Source organism: Engystomops pustulosus, chromosome 2, assembly GCF_040894005.1.
Source record: "Engystomops pustulosus chromosome 2, aEngPut4.maternal, whole genome shotgun sequence".
NCBI lineage: Eukaryota > Metazoa > Chordata > Amphibia > Anura > Leptodactylidae > Engystomops > Engystomops pustulosus.
In genome coordinates, this window is record NC_092412.1 from 197342599 (window position 1) to 197358578 (window position 15980).

Consider the following 15980-nt stretch of genomic DNA (forward strand, 5'->3'; position numbering starts at 1 on the left):
CGGAAGCTGCCAGATGAAATAAGTTTCCCTCTCACCTTGCAGGGTCTCCCAGGGTCTGTTAGCAGGTTCCTGATAGTAGGTTTGCCCAGGGCTGTTTATTTGCTGTAGAAAGCGCCATAGCCCGCAGGGATGTTGCAGGGTTAGTTTGCACTGCTTATCCATACTGACAGCTTGCGCCAACTCTGATTGTGGTTTTCTGGACAGGTATCTGACACCAATTTAAAAATATTTCTAGTTAAAACTATTACAGTTTCTTCTTGTGTATCTCTGAAAAACATCTTAATTTATGTGATGTTTAGGATAAAAATTAGCAAAATGTCCTGTATTCAAAAAATGTGACTGCTCAGCACTGATAAAGAGCATAGAGAGGGTATTGGAGGCACATATTTCTTTTTTCACCCAGAAAAATGTATTTGCACATTCTTTTAGCTGAATCCTTATTGGAGCAAGTATGGTCTATAAGCTTCAATGCACCATAAATGGTTGTCTACCCCAAAGATACATGTCCTGAAAGAAGTGGACAGTGGCAAAAATAATCCTTACTTTTTAAATGGATGACTTACCCCACTGTATTCCTATGTAGCGGCTCATGTTGGAGCTGTACATTAAATATACTCTTAAGGTAGTTCTTAACATTGTACATTGTTAAGGCTTTTCCACACCATGTAAGGGCGCAGTCACACATGCTGCTAACACAACGCTAGCACACAGGGGCGAGCATTGGTCCGATCGCATATGCGCTTCTAGTGAAATGCATGCGATTGGTAAGCAGCACCCTATGTCTTGCATTAAAACAATACAAGACACTGGGTGCTGGTTACTGATAGCATGCATTTCCCTGGAAACGTATAGGCAATAGGACCGATTAACAGGTTGGCCTCATCAATACAATTTCTTCTCTTGAAGAAAACTCCGAGAGATCAGCTGTGTATAATGGGGAAAGTTCTCTCCATTCTTATGTTTTTACCTCATAAAAAATGAATGAGCTGAATGAACATCAGAAGTAAAATGAATATATAATTCTGACCAAAGAAAGATAAATATGACAATATCTACCATTAAATACAATGCAAAAGACCCAAATATGACAACAGATCTATTGTCTCATAAGCTATACATGGATTGTAAGTGTTTTTCAGATGAGAATGAATATGGCACCCATATATAACATGAAAGCTATATGAAGAATGTGGTTTGTAATTATGACATAATACCCTATAAGCCAGCAGTTGTGTTTGCACTGAGCACTGACCACCACTAGGTGGAACACTTACACTAGTTATAATATAACATAGTTCACATGTCTTTGTGGCTTAACCAAATGTCATCTCACAATTATAATTAGTGAGTTCTTTAAGTTAGATTATACAGATTGTTAGGGGCAAGCAATAAAAAATCCTTTTTTTTCTCTCAGCATCTTTTGCAATAAATTCAATGCATGTGCTTAGCATTGGCAGAAAACAAAAGCATTCAGCTAGAAGATCAGCCTTGATGTCTTATCTGATGGCTTATGGTAGTATAGAGAACAAAAGAGACAATTTATTAACAATAGTGAATATTTTTCTGTCCTAATTAAAAGTTATGTCAGGTCCAAAAATTTTATGTACATGAATTAGGGCACAGAACTAAAAAAAATCAAAATATATGTGTAGATAGAGAGTGGAGTAGAAAATTCATTCTATGTGCGTGCATTGGGGGTGGGGGGAAGGGATATTGCTAAACTGAATCTTGCCCCTGTGGAACAAAGCCCTAGCTCAATTAATGGTTATACTAAAATTATTTGCTAAAAGGAATAGCATCCGAGCGGCTTCCATCACATCCTCTGGATCAGGCCCAGAAGCCCATCATACACAGTACAAAACACTGCCTTACATAACTGATTTAAATAGTGTTGCAAACCAATTGACCAAATGTCGACAGATAATGGAAACCAAAATCATCAACCAATTGAGGGCTAGTTTACACCTCGAAGATCACATGGAAACCTTAAAATCTCAAGCATTTTCGTTTTATGGGAATTTTATAACAGCGGCATAAAATGTGACTCGTGTGGGTGTTTGTGATAAGACAGAAGATGATGTCGATGAACAGCGTGTTAGCAGGAAGTAGCCTTGATGCTTTTTTCTCCCATCCCATGGGTCAAATGATTGCCAGATGTGGGTAGCTTCGATCGTTTTTGATTTAAAGGACATCTATCACTGGGATTAAGGATTGGAATCCAAGCACACTGACATTTTGGTGTGTGCCCTCTCTGTCAGGATTATGCAAATGAAGCTGAGAGGCTCCAGGCTCCATTAACACCTATAAAGCAGGAGCCCCTCAGGCTAATTTGCTAAATTTTAAAAGCCCAATTTTGTCAAAACCAAGATCCTGGTAGAAGGGGCACACCCATGTCAATGGGTTTGGTTTACAATCCTTGATCCTAGTGGTAGATGTCATTTGAAGGGGTGTTCCCATTTCAGCAAATAAATATTATTGTTTGTTTAATGAAAAGTTCTACAATTTTCCAATATGAATGTTTTTTAAATTCCTCATGGTTTTCTAGATCTCTGCTTGCCGTCCTGCTATAAAAAGGTTATATGTTTACTTTCAGTGGATAGAAATTTGTCAATGGTCATGTGATGTCACACAGGTGCAGCTCTGATCACGCTCTGTGATATAATAAGTGGGGCACCTGTTTGACATCACATGATCATGGATTGGTTTTTATCCAGAGGAAGTAAACAATGAAGCTTCCTATAGAATGACAGCAAGCAGAGATCTAGAAAACTGTGAGGAATTGATACAGACAGTATATTGGAAAATCTTATTACATTTCATTATACAAACAAAAAAATGTGTTTGCTGAAATGGGAACCCCCTTTTAAGTCTGTTATAGTGTGTATACTGTACTGTGAAAGGGTTTAGACAGATATGAGAAAATGGTGTAGTTATAGGTGTTGTCCAGGATTAGAATATTGTAGCTGCTATCTACAACAGCGCCACCCATTCACACGGGTTGTGTGTGTCTCTTTCTGTGAGCTGCAGTACTGGATACAACCTATGGACAGAAGTGGCACACCTGCTTTCCTCATCCAGGATAACCCCTTAAAGTATGATTTTAAAAATAGGTAAACATAGCTTTAAAATTCTTAAAAATGTGATTAGTTCATTTCAATCATTTGGCAAAAAGCAAACAAAAGAAATATCGAAATATCTAAACGAAATATATACTAAGGCTATATACTAAGGCAGTGCCGGGGAGAGGAGGAGGGGGAGGGCGCCGCTCACCCCCACCCCTTTCGATAGGAATATATGGCGCACAGTGCCATATTCCGGAGAAAGATAGGACATGTCCCTTTCTATGGAGAATGTATGCACAGTACTGCTCCCGTTGGTCGCTGTGCGCCCATTGCCATACGGCAGTGTGAATGTAGCCTTAGTCTGACCACCTTTGCCTTCAAAACATACAAAATCAATTCTTCTTGGAACACGAGCACAGATCTTGAAGGAACTCGGCAGGGAGGTTGTTCCAATTATCACAGATAATTTATAATTTAATCATTTTTCCTTTTCTCTTAGTTCCCTATGGCTGACATTGCTTCCATCATGAGTAAGCTAAGAAATATTGTTGAATCAAGCCCCAGAGAAATAAAGCAACATTTTGTGGCTAATGATCCAAGAAACAGCAATGAGATGACATACGAAGCATTCAGGTATGGGATGTGAATGTAAAACATGGCTGTGTGATCCTCGGTGTGCTATATTTATCACTTTTTAAGGCAGTCTATCAGAGAAATGCTTTTACTGTGTGTGTGTGATGACTTCATGGTGACCAGAGAGGTGTCAGAGGTTACACTTGCCTCTCTCTGGTTTCCACAATCTCTCTATTTAGAATACTGTGCTGAGTGGTCAGATCTATTAGCATGATTTAGGAAGTCACAAGATGAATTAATCCACCTCCATACACCAACAGCTTGTTCTTGAGTGTATTCACAGCTGCACTTCCTAAGCACATAACTATAACTCTTATATTTTGCGCGAGACGTAGCATTTGGCATTCCATCAATATATCCAAATTGTCAACACATGGAAACGTTTGACTGACTACTGACACTTGTCTCTACATTGCCCTATTACAGTAGCAACTCTACATACTGCTTTTTACCTGTATTTAAATATATACTGAACATTATATTTATTAAACTGCAGTTTTCCATACAATTGATATAATATGAGTAAAGGAGATTCTATGTGGTCACTGTTCCTATTGTGGACATATACATGTTTTTTCTTAGATACAAAAATTTTTTAATGTCATGAAAATCAGGGAGTACACTATTTGTTCTTCTAATAGTCGTGCTCTATTATTAGTTAGAAAAGCAGTGTCCATACATTGGTAGTAGAAAAAAGTAGTAGAATGGCACTCACCATAAATCTTCTTGTTAAACCCTTTTTACTGAAAAATACTGACATAATTATATGTGTACAAAGGGAGGGTAGGAAAACGTGCAGGACATCAAATAGTTACAAGCGAACTACAGCCATTTCATGCTCAAGGCACTTCATCTGGTTGACTTATGTTAAGTGAACAAACACTGCTGTGTATTTAACCCTGAATGGGACACCCCCTAACAGCTGATCTGAAACCCCATTGGTTAAATATTTTCTCCTCATTAGAGTATTCAGATGTCTATCATTCTCAGTGTGGACACATGTAATGTGATTATTTGTATCACCTGTTGCTATAAAAACTCCTTACCTGAGAGTTCACTAAACCAACGCCCCATGTCCGTCAGCTGGGAAGGGAGTTGCCGGTCTTCCACCTAACCCTAGATGGCGGTGGAGCATGCATGGTAAAACGCTGTGCCGCCTCAAACCCGGGGGTGGGGATTGGCATACCTCTCCTCCCTTAAGGAGTATACAATTTAATGAGCTCTTATAGTCTCCATTTATAAAATTCCGAGTTTTATAAAACATACATAAACTTGTTATTAAAATGGAAAGACAAGATATTTTATGTCCTCCTTCTTTCCTCTTCTTAGCACTTAACAAGGGTACGACTATACATATTCCCATCTGGGCATTCACATTTATTTTAATTCATTTGCCATATGTAAACATTTTTTCAACTGGATGTTATTAAAAAAATGGGAGCTCCACTCCCTGTTTTTATCGATCTTACATGTTCACTGGATCTTGTGTTCAAACTCCGTATTGTTTTTCTTATGTAAAATCTTTTACATGTGCAGAAAACACACTACACACTACATAGGTGGTCCTGCACTAAAGCTACTGAGGGGTCCTAGTCTCGCTTTTTCTTTTAAATCTCTATCTTCTTCTGTTATATGCCAATTATTTCTTATGTCTTTTTTTATTCTTTCTGCCTGTGGAGTGTAGTCAAAGGAAAACAAATCTATTATTCTCTTGTTTCGTTGTGCTACCTTTTCCCTTATTTATTTTCCAATAATTTTCCTGTGGTTTTTTACTAGTTCCTGAGGCTCTTTTGAAAGCCTCCCTTTTAATCAACCTTTTTATTCTTCTGGCTGTGCAAGGAATCCTTCCTGGGTGCCAATAATGTGTTTTAATCTAATGAATTGTGAATATGGCAATGCCTTTTTAATGTAATACGGATGATTGCTCTGGGAGTGTAATAATGCATTCTTAGAAGTGCTTTTTCTAAACATCCGGGTTTCCAACTTGTCATTGCGAATTTCTACCAAGACATCCAAAAATTCTCATTGATTCCCTCCTATGTTGAAAGTGAACAACATGTTCATATCGTTCTCTGTGTTGAGACAGTTAACCATCTCTTCAAAAAGTCTATCCGACCCTCTCCATATAATGAACACATTGTCCACGTAACGCTTATACAACTCTTTCTTTCGAAAGAGCCTCAGGAACTAGTGAGATGCTAACCAGAAGTTGGACTGAATTCACGTTACAATAGATAGTAAGTAGAGGAAACTTGGTACAATCCCTTTAATACTTTAATCCTTGTTTTAAAGCTCCTCAAGCCAACTAAGCATTTCTTCCCCATAACCTTCTTGGACCAATTTTTTATTCACTTTTAAAACTCCTTAGGCTCTCACTGTTTTTCTTCATGTCCCATATGAAACACATTAATAAATATGCACCTCTTATAAAAGAATTCCTTTATTAAATATCATGGAAGTTATAAATAATACCAATTAAAATATTTCAAATATATAAATGTATATATATATATCCAATAATGTATAGAAACTCACTAAGGTGAATACACATACATCAAATTTAAATTATTTAATCTATGAGATGGTGTTCTCTGTTACAATGCTGGAAATAACATGGCGCCATTGGCTTCGTACTCTGTGCACTGGAGTTTATGCCAGGCCGGAACAGCTAACAAAGCAGAGGCCAGTTATCTGGTATTGAAGGTTGATCCCAAGTATAGGCCATACAGTATATTTCAAATGCTGTACAAACAGTTTAAAATGCATCACGGTGGCTAATGTAGGATGATAAATTTGGTTCTTCTATGGAATGACAAATCTGTACTGGCTCAAATGTCCATAGCCACCTACGTAAGTTCAGAGTGTCTTAATCCTTTAGCTGTACGTAAAAATAATAAACACGTATATTATCCCTGTCCTTTGCATTGAACATATCTGGACATTGCAAATTTGTTACTGTGATTATATAAGTGTCTATTGATGCAGGTTGTACAGCCAATATCTGACGTTATGTCTGGTTTAAAACAGATTTCGTGGTTAGTTACAGCTGCCGCTATGCTGCGAGCCATGATACAGATGGCAACATCTGCCACCTGAATGTTTTTAAAGGTTATCACATATTTAGTCTTCATAAGTAGCTGCAGTTTGATATTCCATACTGGGGAGCACTTGGCCCTCTATAAAGTACTCCGGGTTACACAAAGCAACCCTAGTAGACACTAAATCATATAGGTGGAGAAGAGTCAGCGAAGATACATCACAAGTTCCTAAAACTATGTGCACTTTACATTTACGCATAGGCTTGACTTGCCAACAAAATAAATAGGGCATAGAAGGAAAATGCCACATGCGTTGTCAGCTGTGGATATGATGTCATGAAACAATAGTTTTTGTGTTAAATATGGTTTGTGCAGCAAATATTTGGCTGGGTCACGTCTCGTCTTCTGGGTGGTAGGACCGGGCTTTTGAATAGCTCACACATTCTTCTTCAACAGACCATTGTACTTATACAGTTATTCTAAATTCATCTTGGCACACATACAAAGACAGCTTCCTTTTTTAAGTAACCAGTTTTCTTTTTCTGTCCTTCCCTGGCATCCTGAGGGCGTTGGGAGACACACATTGTGCGCTGCTCAAGTATCAATGTGAAACGTTTGCATAGAAGGTGGAATAGAACATTGTGTTCCATGTATATTGCAGTCAGATTCTACGCTTGTAGTGGTTTTTAGTTTTCTTTAGTTTTGCAGACATAAGTGATTGGGTAGGAGATATCTTTTCATTGCTCTTATGTCATATGTACACTTGGAAGTTTAGATACAATTAGCATATTTATGTAGAACCATAGAGCAATTGGTGAACAATGTGGATACAGGTATGTACAAGATACTATTAAAACGTGGTTGAATTTATGTTTTTGAAATAAGGGACATGTAATAAAGATGCCAGCCACTGAACCTTTGGTAGGAATGTTTTCGTTGACCCCAGTTGAGTTGGACCTATTCTACTTTTCTGAGGTCACTGTGAACTTGGGAAAAGATCCATCTTACATGGAAAATAGCCTTCCTTAAGTTAGGTTGTTCATAACTACAAAATGGTGTGGATAACACCAAAAAAAATCTCTTTGGCTTTTTCACAAAAGTCCATATCAGAGACATTACTCACTAGACAAAGAAGGTTTTTTTTAAAAAATTCAGTTTGGGTTGGAATTATTGATAGGACATGAGCAATGAATGTCAATTAGAGTTGTTGTGTGTCTGAATGGAGTTGGGTCACTACTTCCACTTTGTTTGAAGAACACATATGTACTACGTATGGTGTGTTCCAATTTTAAATTTGTAACCTAGATCAGCTCGATCTTAACCTAATGATATGCAGTTATTTGTAGCTTTCATGGTAGTAGGTGAATAGCAATAAATGCTATTCATTTTGAGGCCTGTGATACTTAATGAACAGACAAGCAGCTCACCAGTTCCAGGGCGACCAAAAGAAACGCCAGACTTGATAAATTTCCCGAGTGTAATTTTTGTTTTATATTTGCTTTACTATTTATCAATTTTTATAAAAAAAATTCTAACCTGCAGCATTTTTCAAACATTTGTATTAATTACATTATTGTCAGCAATAAACAGTGTGCTAAATTCATCCTATGACTTCATCATTAAAATGTTAGCAGCTGTATTTTTTATTATATTACAGGATTTATTTATTTTTCGTCTATTTTGGAAGTGTGTATGTGTGTGTTCCTACATGTGTGTTTTTTCCACAGTGATTTATTGTTACGTTTGCTTAATCTCTGACCACACGGACCTCCCTGATTTACCTTCTGCTGAGAAAGATAAATTATTTTATTGTGAGAAAGTATGTTTAGAGTTCTAGTTAATCACCTAAATTTGCTTTAAATCCCACTTGTGCCATTTATTGTACCATACAGGAGTATTTCCAGCTTGAGATAGCTAAAATGCCCCTATGCTACTATACAGTTTCTATTCAGGGCTTACTCTATGCACTGTGCTGTCACACATATTTTTTCACTTCCATGCCAATTAACAGAAACAATAGGAAGCCCTTGTGAAGACGGGAAGAACATGAAAATCCATGCACATGGTTCTCTAAATTTGAACTCTTGGCTTTGTTGCTGCTGTCATTATTCTAAAATGATAACTGATACTTTTTAAGTAAAAGATGATTTTGTCTTACATGAAAAGAAGAACTTGGTTCTTTACATTTAGAAAGAACATTGCAATATTCAGTCCATTCTAAAATAGACAGATTCTCCATGAAATGTTTCCTGACATATAAATATATCATCATGATTTCATATAATTTCCAGGAATGTCATGGTGGAAATTTGTGATAGAAAACTTACAGAGCATGAAATAATGACTGTCGGACGCCACTATAGTGCACAAGAGAAACTAGAAGTTGACTTGGGTCTCCTGACGGCTGTAGCCCAGGAACATCTAAAGAAAAAGCCTTTTGAGAATTTTAGTAAACTCTATGATGCCTTTGTGTACAATGACCGTGAAAGGTAAAAGCAATTCACTATCTATTTTTAATCTACATATTTATCTTTAATATACTGAACTTTTAAGAACACTTTATATGTTATTTATCATTTTTAGGAAAGGATTGCTTCCACTCCAAGAAACTAGAACAATTTGTAAAGCCTTTAAAATCCCCCTGCCAGATGATCTTCTTAATCTTATACTGGAAAAGTAAGTAATGACCAATTTGTCATGCTTGTGCAGCGCTGCGTAATCTGTGTGCGCTATATAAATAAAGAATTATTATTATTATTGTTATTATTAATTCCAATTTAGACATAACTACAAATCTCTACAAATGTACATACCGACTAGTATCATTAGTAGGACCAATATTATTTCAAATTATTACACAATATCTAAAGTACCAGTACAAATCAGAGACTAATTCATCAGAGTACAAAATATTGATAATAAAAGTGCACAAATCAGAAAAGACAATGCATAAAATAGTTTAACTCAGGGTGATAACCACTAACTGAAATGGATTGCAGATGTACCCAAAGCAGAGGTATAAATAGTGATTGGTACAGTACAGTCACAATAATAGTGTCATTAATAGCAGTAGTAATAAGCAACAGTAGATTGTCATAACAATAAATGTCAGTGTCTATATCATTATATCTATTATATTATATCATCATACCCCAGTAAATGCCAGTCCAAGCAAAGAAGTTTACGAAAATCCAACACATAAATTTAAATTATACATACTGCATAGTACAGACAGGCTAGCCTCCACCCCAATGTGCATTTCAATTACACAGATCTTTGTCAAGACATAACTAATCAATGTTTATTTTATAACATACAGTATTTCTAAATTGGCCACCTGGTCAATCATAGCCGTGGCTAGTTTCTATGGACATCAATATGTCGGATCAGCTGTTCAGCCACCAATCCGGCAATACATCTGGGTTTGGTGACTGAACCTGAACGAAACCGTTGAGTCAACTCTTCTCTAGAGTTTCTGTATTTTTTATGTAAAGGAGGCTATTGGTTGTAAAATATTGATCACTACAACAAAGACTGTGATTTGCATTTTTAAATCTATGCAAATGAGTCTTTTGGTGCATCATGGGCGTGCTGAAGGGTCTAGTGCATCCTTTCTTTCCCAGGTTCATAGTCAATGAAGGAAGAATGGGAGATACTTTGTTGGAAAGCTGGAGAAGAAAGGGTGCACTTGACCTCACCACCATGCACCAAAAGGTTCATTTGCATATGCATAAAATTGAAGATTATATCTCTATTTTCTCTCTTAAAAAAGTAGGGAATATAACACTGCATGGGTCAGTAGGATACAGACAAGGAGTGATGATAGAAGAAAAACAGTACAAAGACACACCAGACTCCCAACAGTGTAACAAACTCACGATGTCAACAAATGTAACTAAATATGTGTAGTAAGCAACAACTGCTCTGTGTGCACATATGGTTTTAGTTTAGGAAGTTTTTTGGGATTGGTACTAAATCAGATAGCAAAAAAAGTTAGGAAACTGTAACCCCGGCCTCTGTGCTATTCATTGGTCCCAATGCTGGATGGGAGCCAATATCCACAGTCAAACCTTTAATTACTTACACACGGCCGCAGTTGTTTCTACTGAGTCTTATATATTCATGTAATATCTTGTTTACGCTCTTTTCCAGACATAAGGAAAGTGATGATCAAATTAATTATGTGAAACTGGTGTCTAGCCTCAACTGGAGAGAAAATCCAAATCCAGCATGGCAGACCACACCTATTAAGGTAAGCTGGATAAGCCTGTATATGTGGGCTTCGGGTCAGCTATGTGGGGATGGTTTCTGTTAATAGTGTATATGTTATATGTATAAGGTACTTGGAAACATAACAGCAAAACAAATGTATGATGTTTAACATGAGCAGCATGAATCGATTAGCAGTTAATATCGCTACGCATTCACAAAGAATGTAGCAAGGTTTCATTGTTTACGCCAACACTAAAACATATGTTTACGTGTTCACAATTAATTTACAATAATAAATACAATACAATTTCTTGACTACAACATTCTGATGGTCTAGCAAATGTTTCTGGCATAAAATTACTATGAAATCTGGAATCTTACAAACCAGAAGCAGAAGGTTAACCATGCAGAACATACTAGAGACATTTCTACAGGGCTTGTCCTCCATGGATGGGGGCTATCTAGACCTTGGAAGTGACCCAATGACTTGAAACATATAGCTATTTTCTTCAATAAACCACACCTCCCCTTGTCCATAAGTTGTGTGTGGTATTGTAGGTCACCACTTTTGATTTCAATACAGTTGAGGTTAATTACCACACACAACCCATATATATATATATGTATGTATATATATATGGCAACCCCTCAATGTCTGTAACATATGTCCGTGGGTAATGGATGGGGAGCCCGTGATGGTGAAACAGCCATATACAGGGATTAGATGGAGGCAACGTTGTGCAAAATAACTCATGGTTCTTCATTGTAACCACGGCAGGCAACTGGCCAAACGGTCTTGTTACAGATGCCAGATTGTTGGAGATTGCGGATTGCTGGAGTGGTCATGGAGAGTGATGCTCAGGAGTTGGTTCACCAGTCTGGCAGTAGATGCAGTCTGGGATGTAGCTGTGTCCAATACTGGAAGCGGCAGCTTTGGCCTGGGTGTTGGTTCTATGTGTAGAATTGAAGGTGTACTACACACTAACTCTCTTTCTCTCAGTGTATTTTGTGGAAGATGTGCTCTCTTGGAGAGCTGGGTTTCAAGATGTGTTCCTGTGTTAGGAGCTGGAGCCTAACAGCTGGTGCTCTTTCAGAAGCTACGGCCTAAGAGAGCCTGCCCCTTCCTGTCCAGGGGTTTTGTTAAACCCTGGTCAGGTAGTGGCTCACTCTCCAGTTCACATAAAGGAATACAATTGGACAGTAACTTTAGAAAACTTAAGCCTTGCCTACACAGGCAATATCTACAGCTACTCAATTGACTGCATTACCCTAAAGGTGAGTTGATCAGACTCCCCTAGAGGGGTCCTACAGATATAGGGCCTTATTCGCAAGCACTCCCTTGCCTATACGTCGACAGGGGTGTTGCAGAAGTGTAACCAGCTATTAAAATGATAACACGGGTGCTTACCCTTCCGGCAATGAAGAAAATTGCTGGACGTTTGTGGTTAATCCTTTAGTTAGAAGAGATATTTTTATTTGAAGAGAATGCAACATGTTTAGACACCATATTAGTGTTTTGGTTAGACCAAAGATCTTGTAGAGAGCGATACTGTAGCATGGGATCACTTTTTGTGTAGGCAAAGATGACTGAGCTGCTGTCAGTTTCCTCCGGCTTCAGCTTAAGTCCATCTTCCTACTCCTCTTGTGCTCGCAAATGTCAGAGGAGAGATGGTTTCTGCATCCACCAGAATTGGCAGGTTCAGCTGACATCTATGTTAAGCCTCTTTCACAGTAATGTATGTTCAGATGTGCATCGGATCCATAGCGAGGCACGGTGCCCGGCCATACATAAGGGAAAAGATAGAGCATGCTCTATCTTTTTCCCATGGATGTTACAGTACGGTTACACATGTGTGTGGTTTCAGTACCAGTTTTACAGGCACCATAGGCTTCTATGGGGACCAATATCCGGCCAAAGCGGTCTCTCCCTCACTAACTTTACAATTTGCGAAGGGAAACTAGTTCAGATAAATGCCATCTCTTCCTCTTAGTTCTCAGCTATCCCTTTGCTGAACTTGACATATGGACGTGCTTTTTTCAGCCATGCTGTGTAACTATGCCAGCTATGATAGTTTTGTAATGATTTTTAACAGATCCTCTCAATTTATTTGGGGAGAAATAATGGAGCAATAGAAATATACCGTCAAGCAAGGAATGAATGTAACTTTTTCTCTTCTATTCCTCAAAATAATAGTGACAATTGATTGAATTGATTGAAGTTTTTGAACTCTCTTAACAATATTTGGTACACAGATAAGATCAAATATGAAACAGAATTTCAGTGGTATAAAATTAAACATCTCAAATATATTAAGCCATGACCTAAAATACACATCTAAATTTAGATTTTTATAGCTAGCAAATTTATTGGCCCACTTTTATTAAGCAATCTGCCCCAGTATTATGGCATAGATTGTACATAAATACATGTGCAAACTTCTTGCACATGTATTTATGAAACATGTATGTAAGTTGAAACTGTATATTTTATAATTGTAGCTCCAGACAATTTTTTTTTGCCCCAGTGACAATTGGAGTTTCAATTCTTTTTGCTGTAATTGGACACCTTACCGCTGATTATTGCAGTCTGGGACTATAGTAAAGCATTCTGAGAGCTTCACGAGAAGTTACAGTGGGCAGATGGGTCCATCTTTAACTAGGGGTCGTCTGTAAGTCGGGTGTCCTTAAGTAGGGGACCGTCTATATTGTGTCATGGCTGCACTGTGCACCTAAATGCATATGCAGATTTGCAGACGCAAATGCAGATTCGCACCGGCCTCCACATTAATGTCCGAAGTCCAACATAATGTTTTCGAACACCTGTTAAATTGAGTACACCCGAAAAAAACCTGGTGCACTCAGCTCATGTACTTTGGGCACCCACAGGGAGTGCCTGATTCATGAAGACAAAGCAAACAGGGTAAAAATTGTGCAAAAATCACTAGGCAATTAAAATTTGAGAAGTCTCTTTCATAGGCCAACTCCTTTCAGATTTTATTATTATGGCTGAGATTAAAATGAGCATTACTATATCCTTGACAGAGGTAATGAGAACCATGGAAACATGGAGGTGGATGCGCTATGCTGCCTCTGTCATGCTTGCGGAACTAAACAGGAGTTATGGAAATAGTGTAGCACAGCTATTTACACTGTTATCATAGCACAGGAAATACAAGAATGGCTGCTGTTTTTCCATAACTGGCATTCACTTCCATGGAAACTGAGGAAAAAGCCAGTTCAGCTGTGTCCGTAATCCCACTGATCCCTAGATCCATCATATTAACAGATATTCTCAACTCAGCAGTTAAAGGAATACACCTTTAAGAGTTTACTCAAGATTAAAAACAGAAATGTATCTGACTTCCCTGTAAAGATATATTATCGAATTACCTGTCACGAATTCTAGGGAGTGATTACTTTATAACAAAGTATGTATACAACCATATAATAATGATAACCAATGGGTTTGATTTTACAGCTGCACACATTTTAGTCTCACTTTATAGTTTATTCCTGATTTCATTTAACATGGGAAATATGCAAATATGTTTTTTCATGATGGGACAAAGAAAACCACACCTTTTTTGCTACCTTGTAAGGCAGCCTCTTTACCATCAAGCATGACTTTTAGGAATATTGGATTAAAGCCAAACCACTATATCTACTCCATTTCCAACCAGTAATGTCAATTGATCAGGGAACATTCTTTAATTGAACTAGTTTTATTGTGAACTGCAGAAAACGTTGAATATGGCTGACTTCTTTCTTTTATGATGACTTTATGCCACTGCCAAAATCTGCCCCAATAGACGTTGGGCATAGAAGAGATGGCCATAGACAGTCTATTAAAGATTTGGAGGGATACTTATCAGAACAGTCTACAGTAAGATAAAACTATAATAAAAACTATAATCAGCTATAATTATTATATAAACATAAAATCCAGCACATGGGAATAGTCCTTAAAGTTTATGAATCATTTCACATGTATCAGGCAGCTAAAAAAAAACGTAATCTATCAAAATAGGAGTGAATGAAGATGAAGAAAAAGGAAGTTCTCCATCTGGAGACATCTCCCACACATTTACACATTCCATTTCTGCTCACGATGAAATGTTTAATTTTATCTTTTCTGCCAAATCATTTACATATTTTATAATTTTGTCTTCAGTTTGATGCCGATTGGAGTGGACAGATGACATCGAGTGCAGTGAAGACAGTGAACTACCTTCTCCTTCTCCAGGATTTGTTTGGTGTACAAGAATGAGACATTTTCATAGTTTTTGATGTGTGTTTTACATCTTTGTGTAGTTATAGTAACTCCATATGATGGAAACATATTACATGTATTTATGTGCACGGCTTCTAAAGGAGGAAATAAAATGTCTTAGGTGACAACCAGGGTTTTGTCTATGTTTTCATTGTTCCACTGTCACAGATAACATCAGAGATATTGACCTTTCGTTTGCCCTTGTCCATTAATAAGAAAATGGCTAATGTTGTTTTGCATATTATTTTCAAAACATTCTAATTGGATTTTCTCGACAACCTCAGGGCATATTTCCCATTTGTAGCCTATAAATGCATCCAAGACATAACAAAATTCACTGAGAAGGCAGTACTAGGGATTATTTTTTTTTAAATTTCAAGAAAACCATCCAAATGTTTTAATATTAAAATTCCCTGCAAATATAGATTTATTTGGCATAGTTGTTTTAAATCAAAACCAGTGGGGGAGAATTTAACTTACCTTGTCTGCCAGTTTTTTGGTAAAGGCATGAAAAGAGACCAATATCTGACGTGAACGCCCCCTTCATGGAATCACTACTTTATTTTAGATATGTGGGTATGCCATAAGTGTCTTTTGAGGGAAAATCCTGTTAATGTGGGGGTGCCTGATGTAGGGATTAATTTCGGTCCCAAGCATTGGCTTTTAGCTACCTACGTCTTGATTCTTTGCAGCAAAAACAGTTGTTGGATCTTGTCACATTTGTGTTAATAGACTTTACTTATGCAGTAATTTGAAAATATTTGT

At 37.4% G+C, this 15980-nt stretch overlaps 1 protein-coding gene across 1 annotated transcript in view; it reads left to right on the forward strand.

Moving 5' to 3' along the window:
• Nucleotides 1–15346, forward strand: part of EFHC2 (EF-hand domain containing 2) — a 49189-nt gene extending 33843 nt beyond the window's left edge. The window contains exons 11-15 of the mRNA XM_072137769.1: nucleotides 3562–3695; nucleotides 9025–9222; nucleotides 9317–9409; nucleotides 10886–10985; nucleotides 15117–15346. Coding sequence (XP_071993870.1) covers nucleotides 3562–3695; nucleotides 9025–9222; nucleotides 9317–9409; nucleotides 10886–10985; nucleotides 15117–15212 — 621 coding nt within the window. The 3' untranslated portion in view covers nucleotides 15213–15346. The remainder of the gene's footprint in view (nucleotides 1–3561; nucleotides 3696–9024; nucleotides 9223–9316; nucleotides 9410–10885; nucleotides 10986–15116) is intronic.
• The last annotated feature ends 634 nt before the right edge of the window (nucleotides 15347–15980 follow it).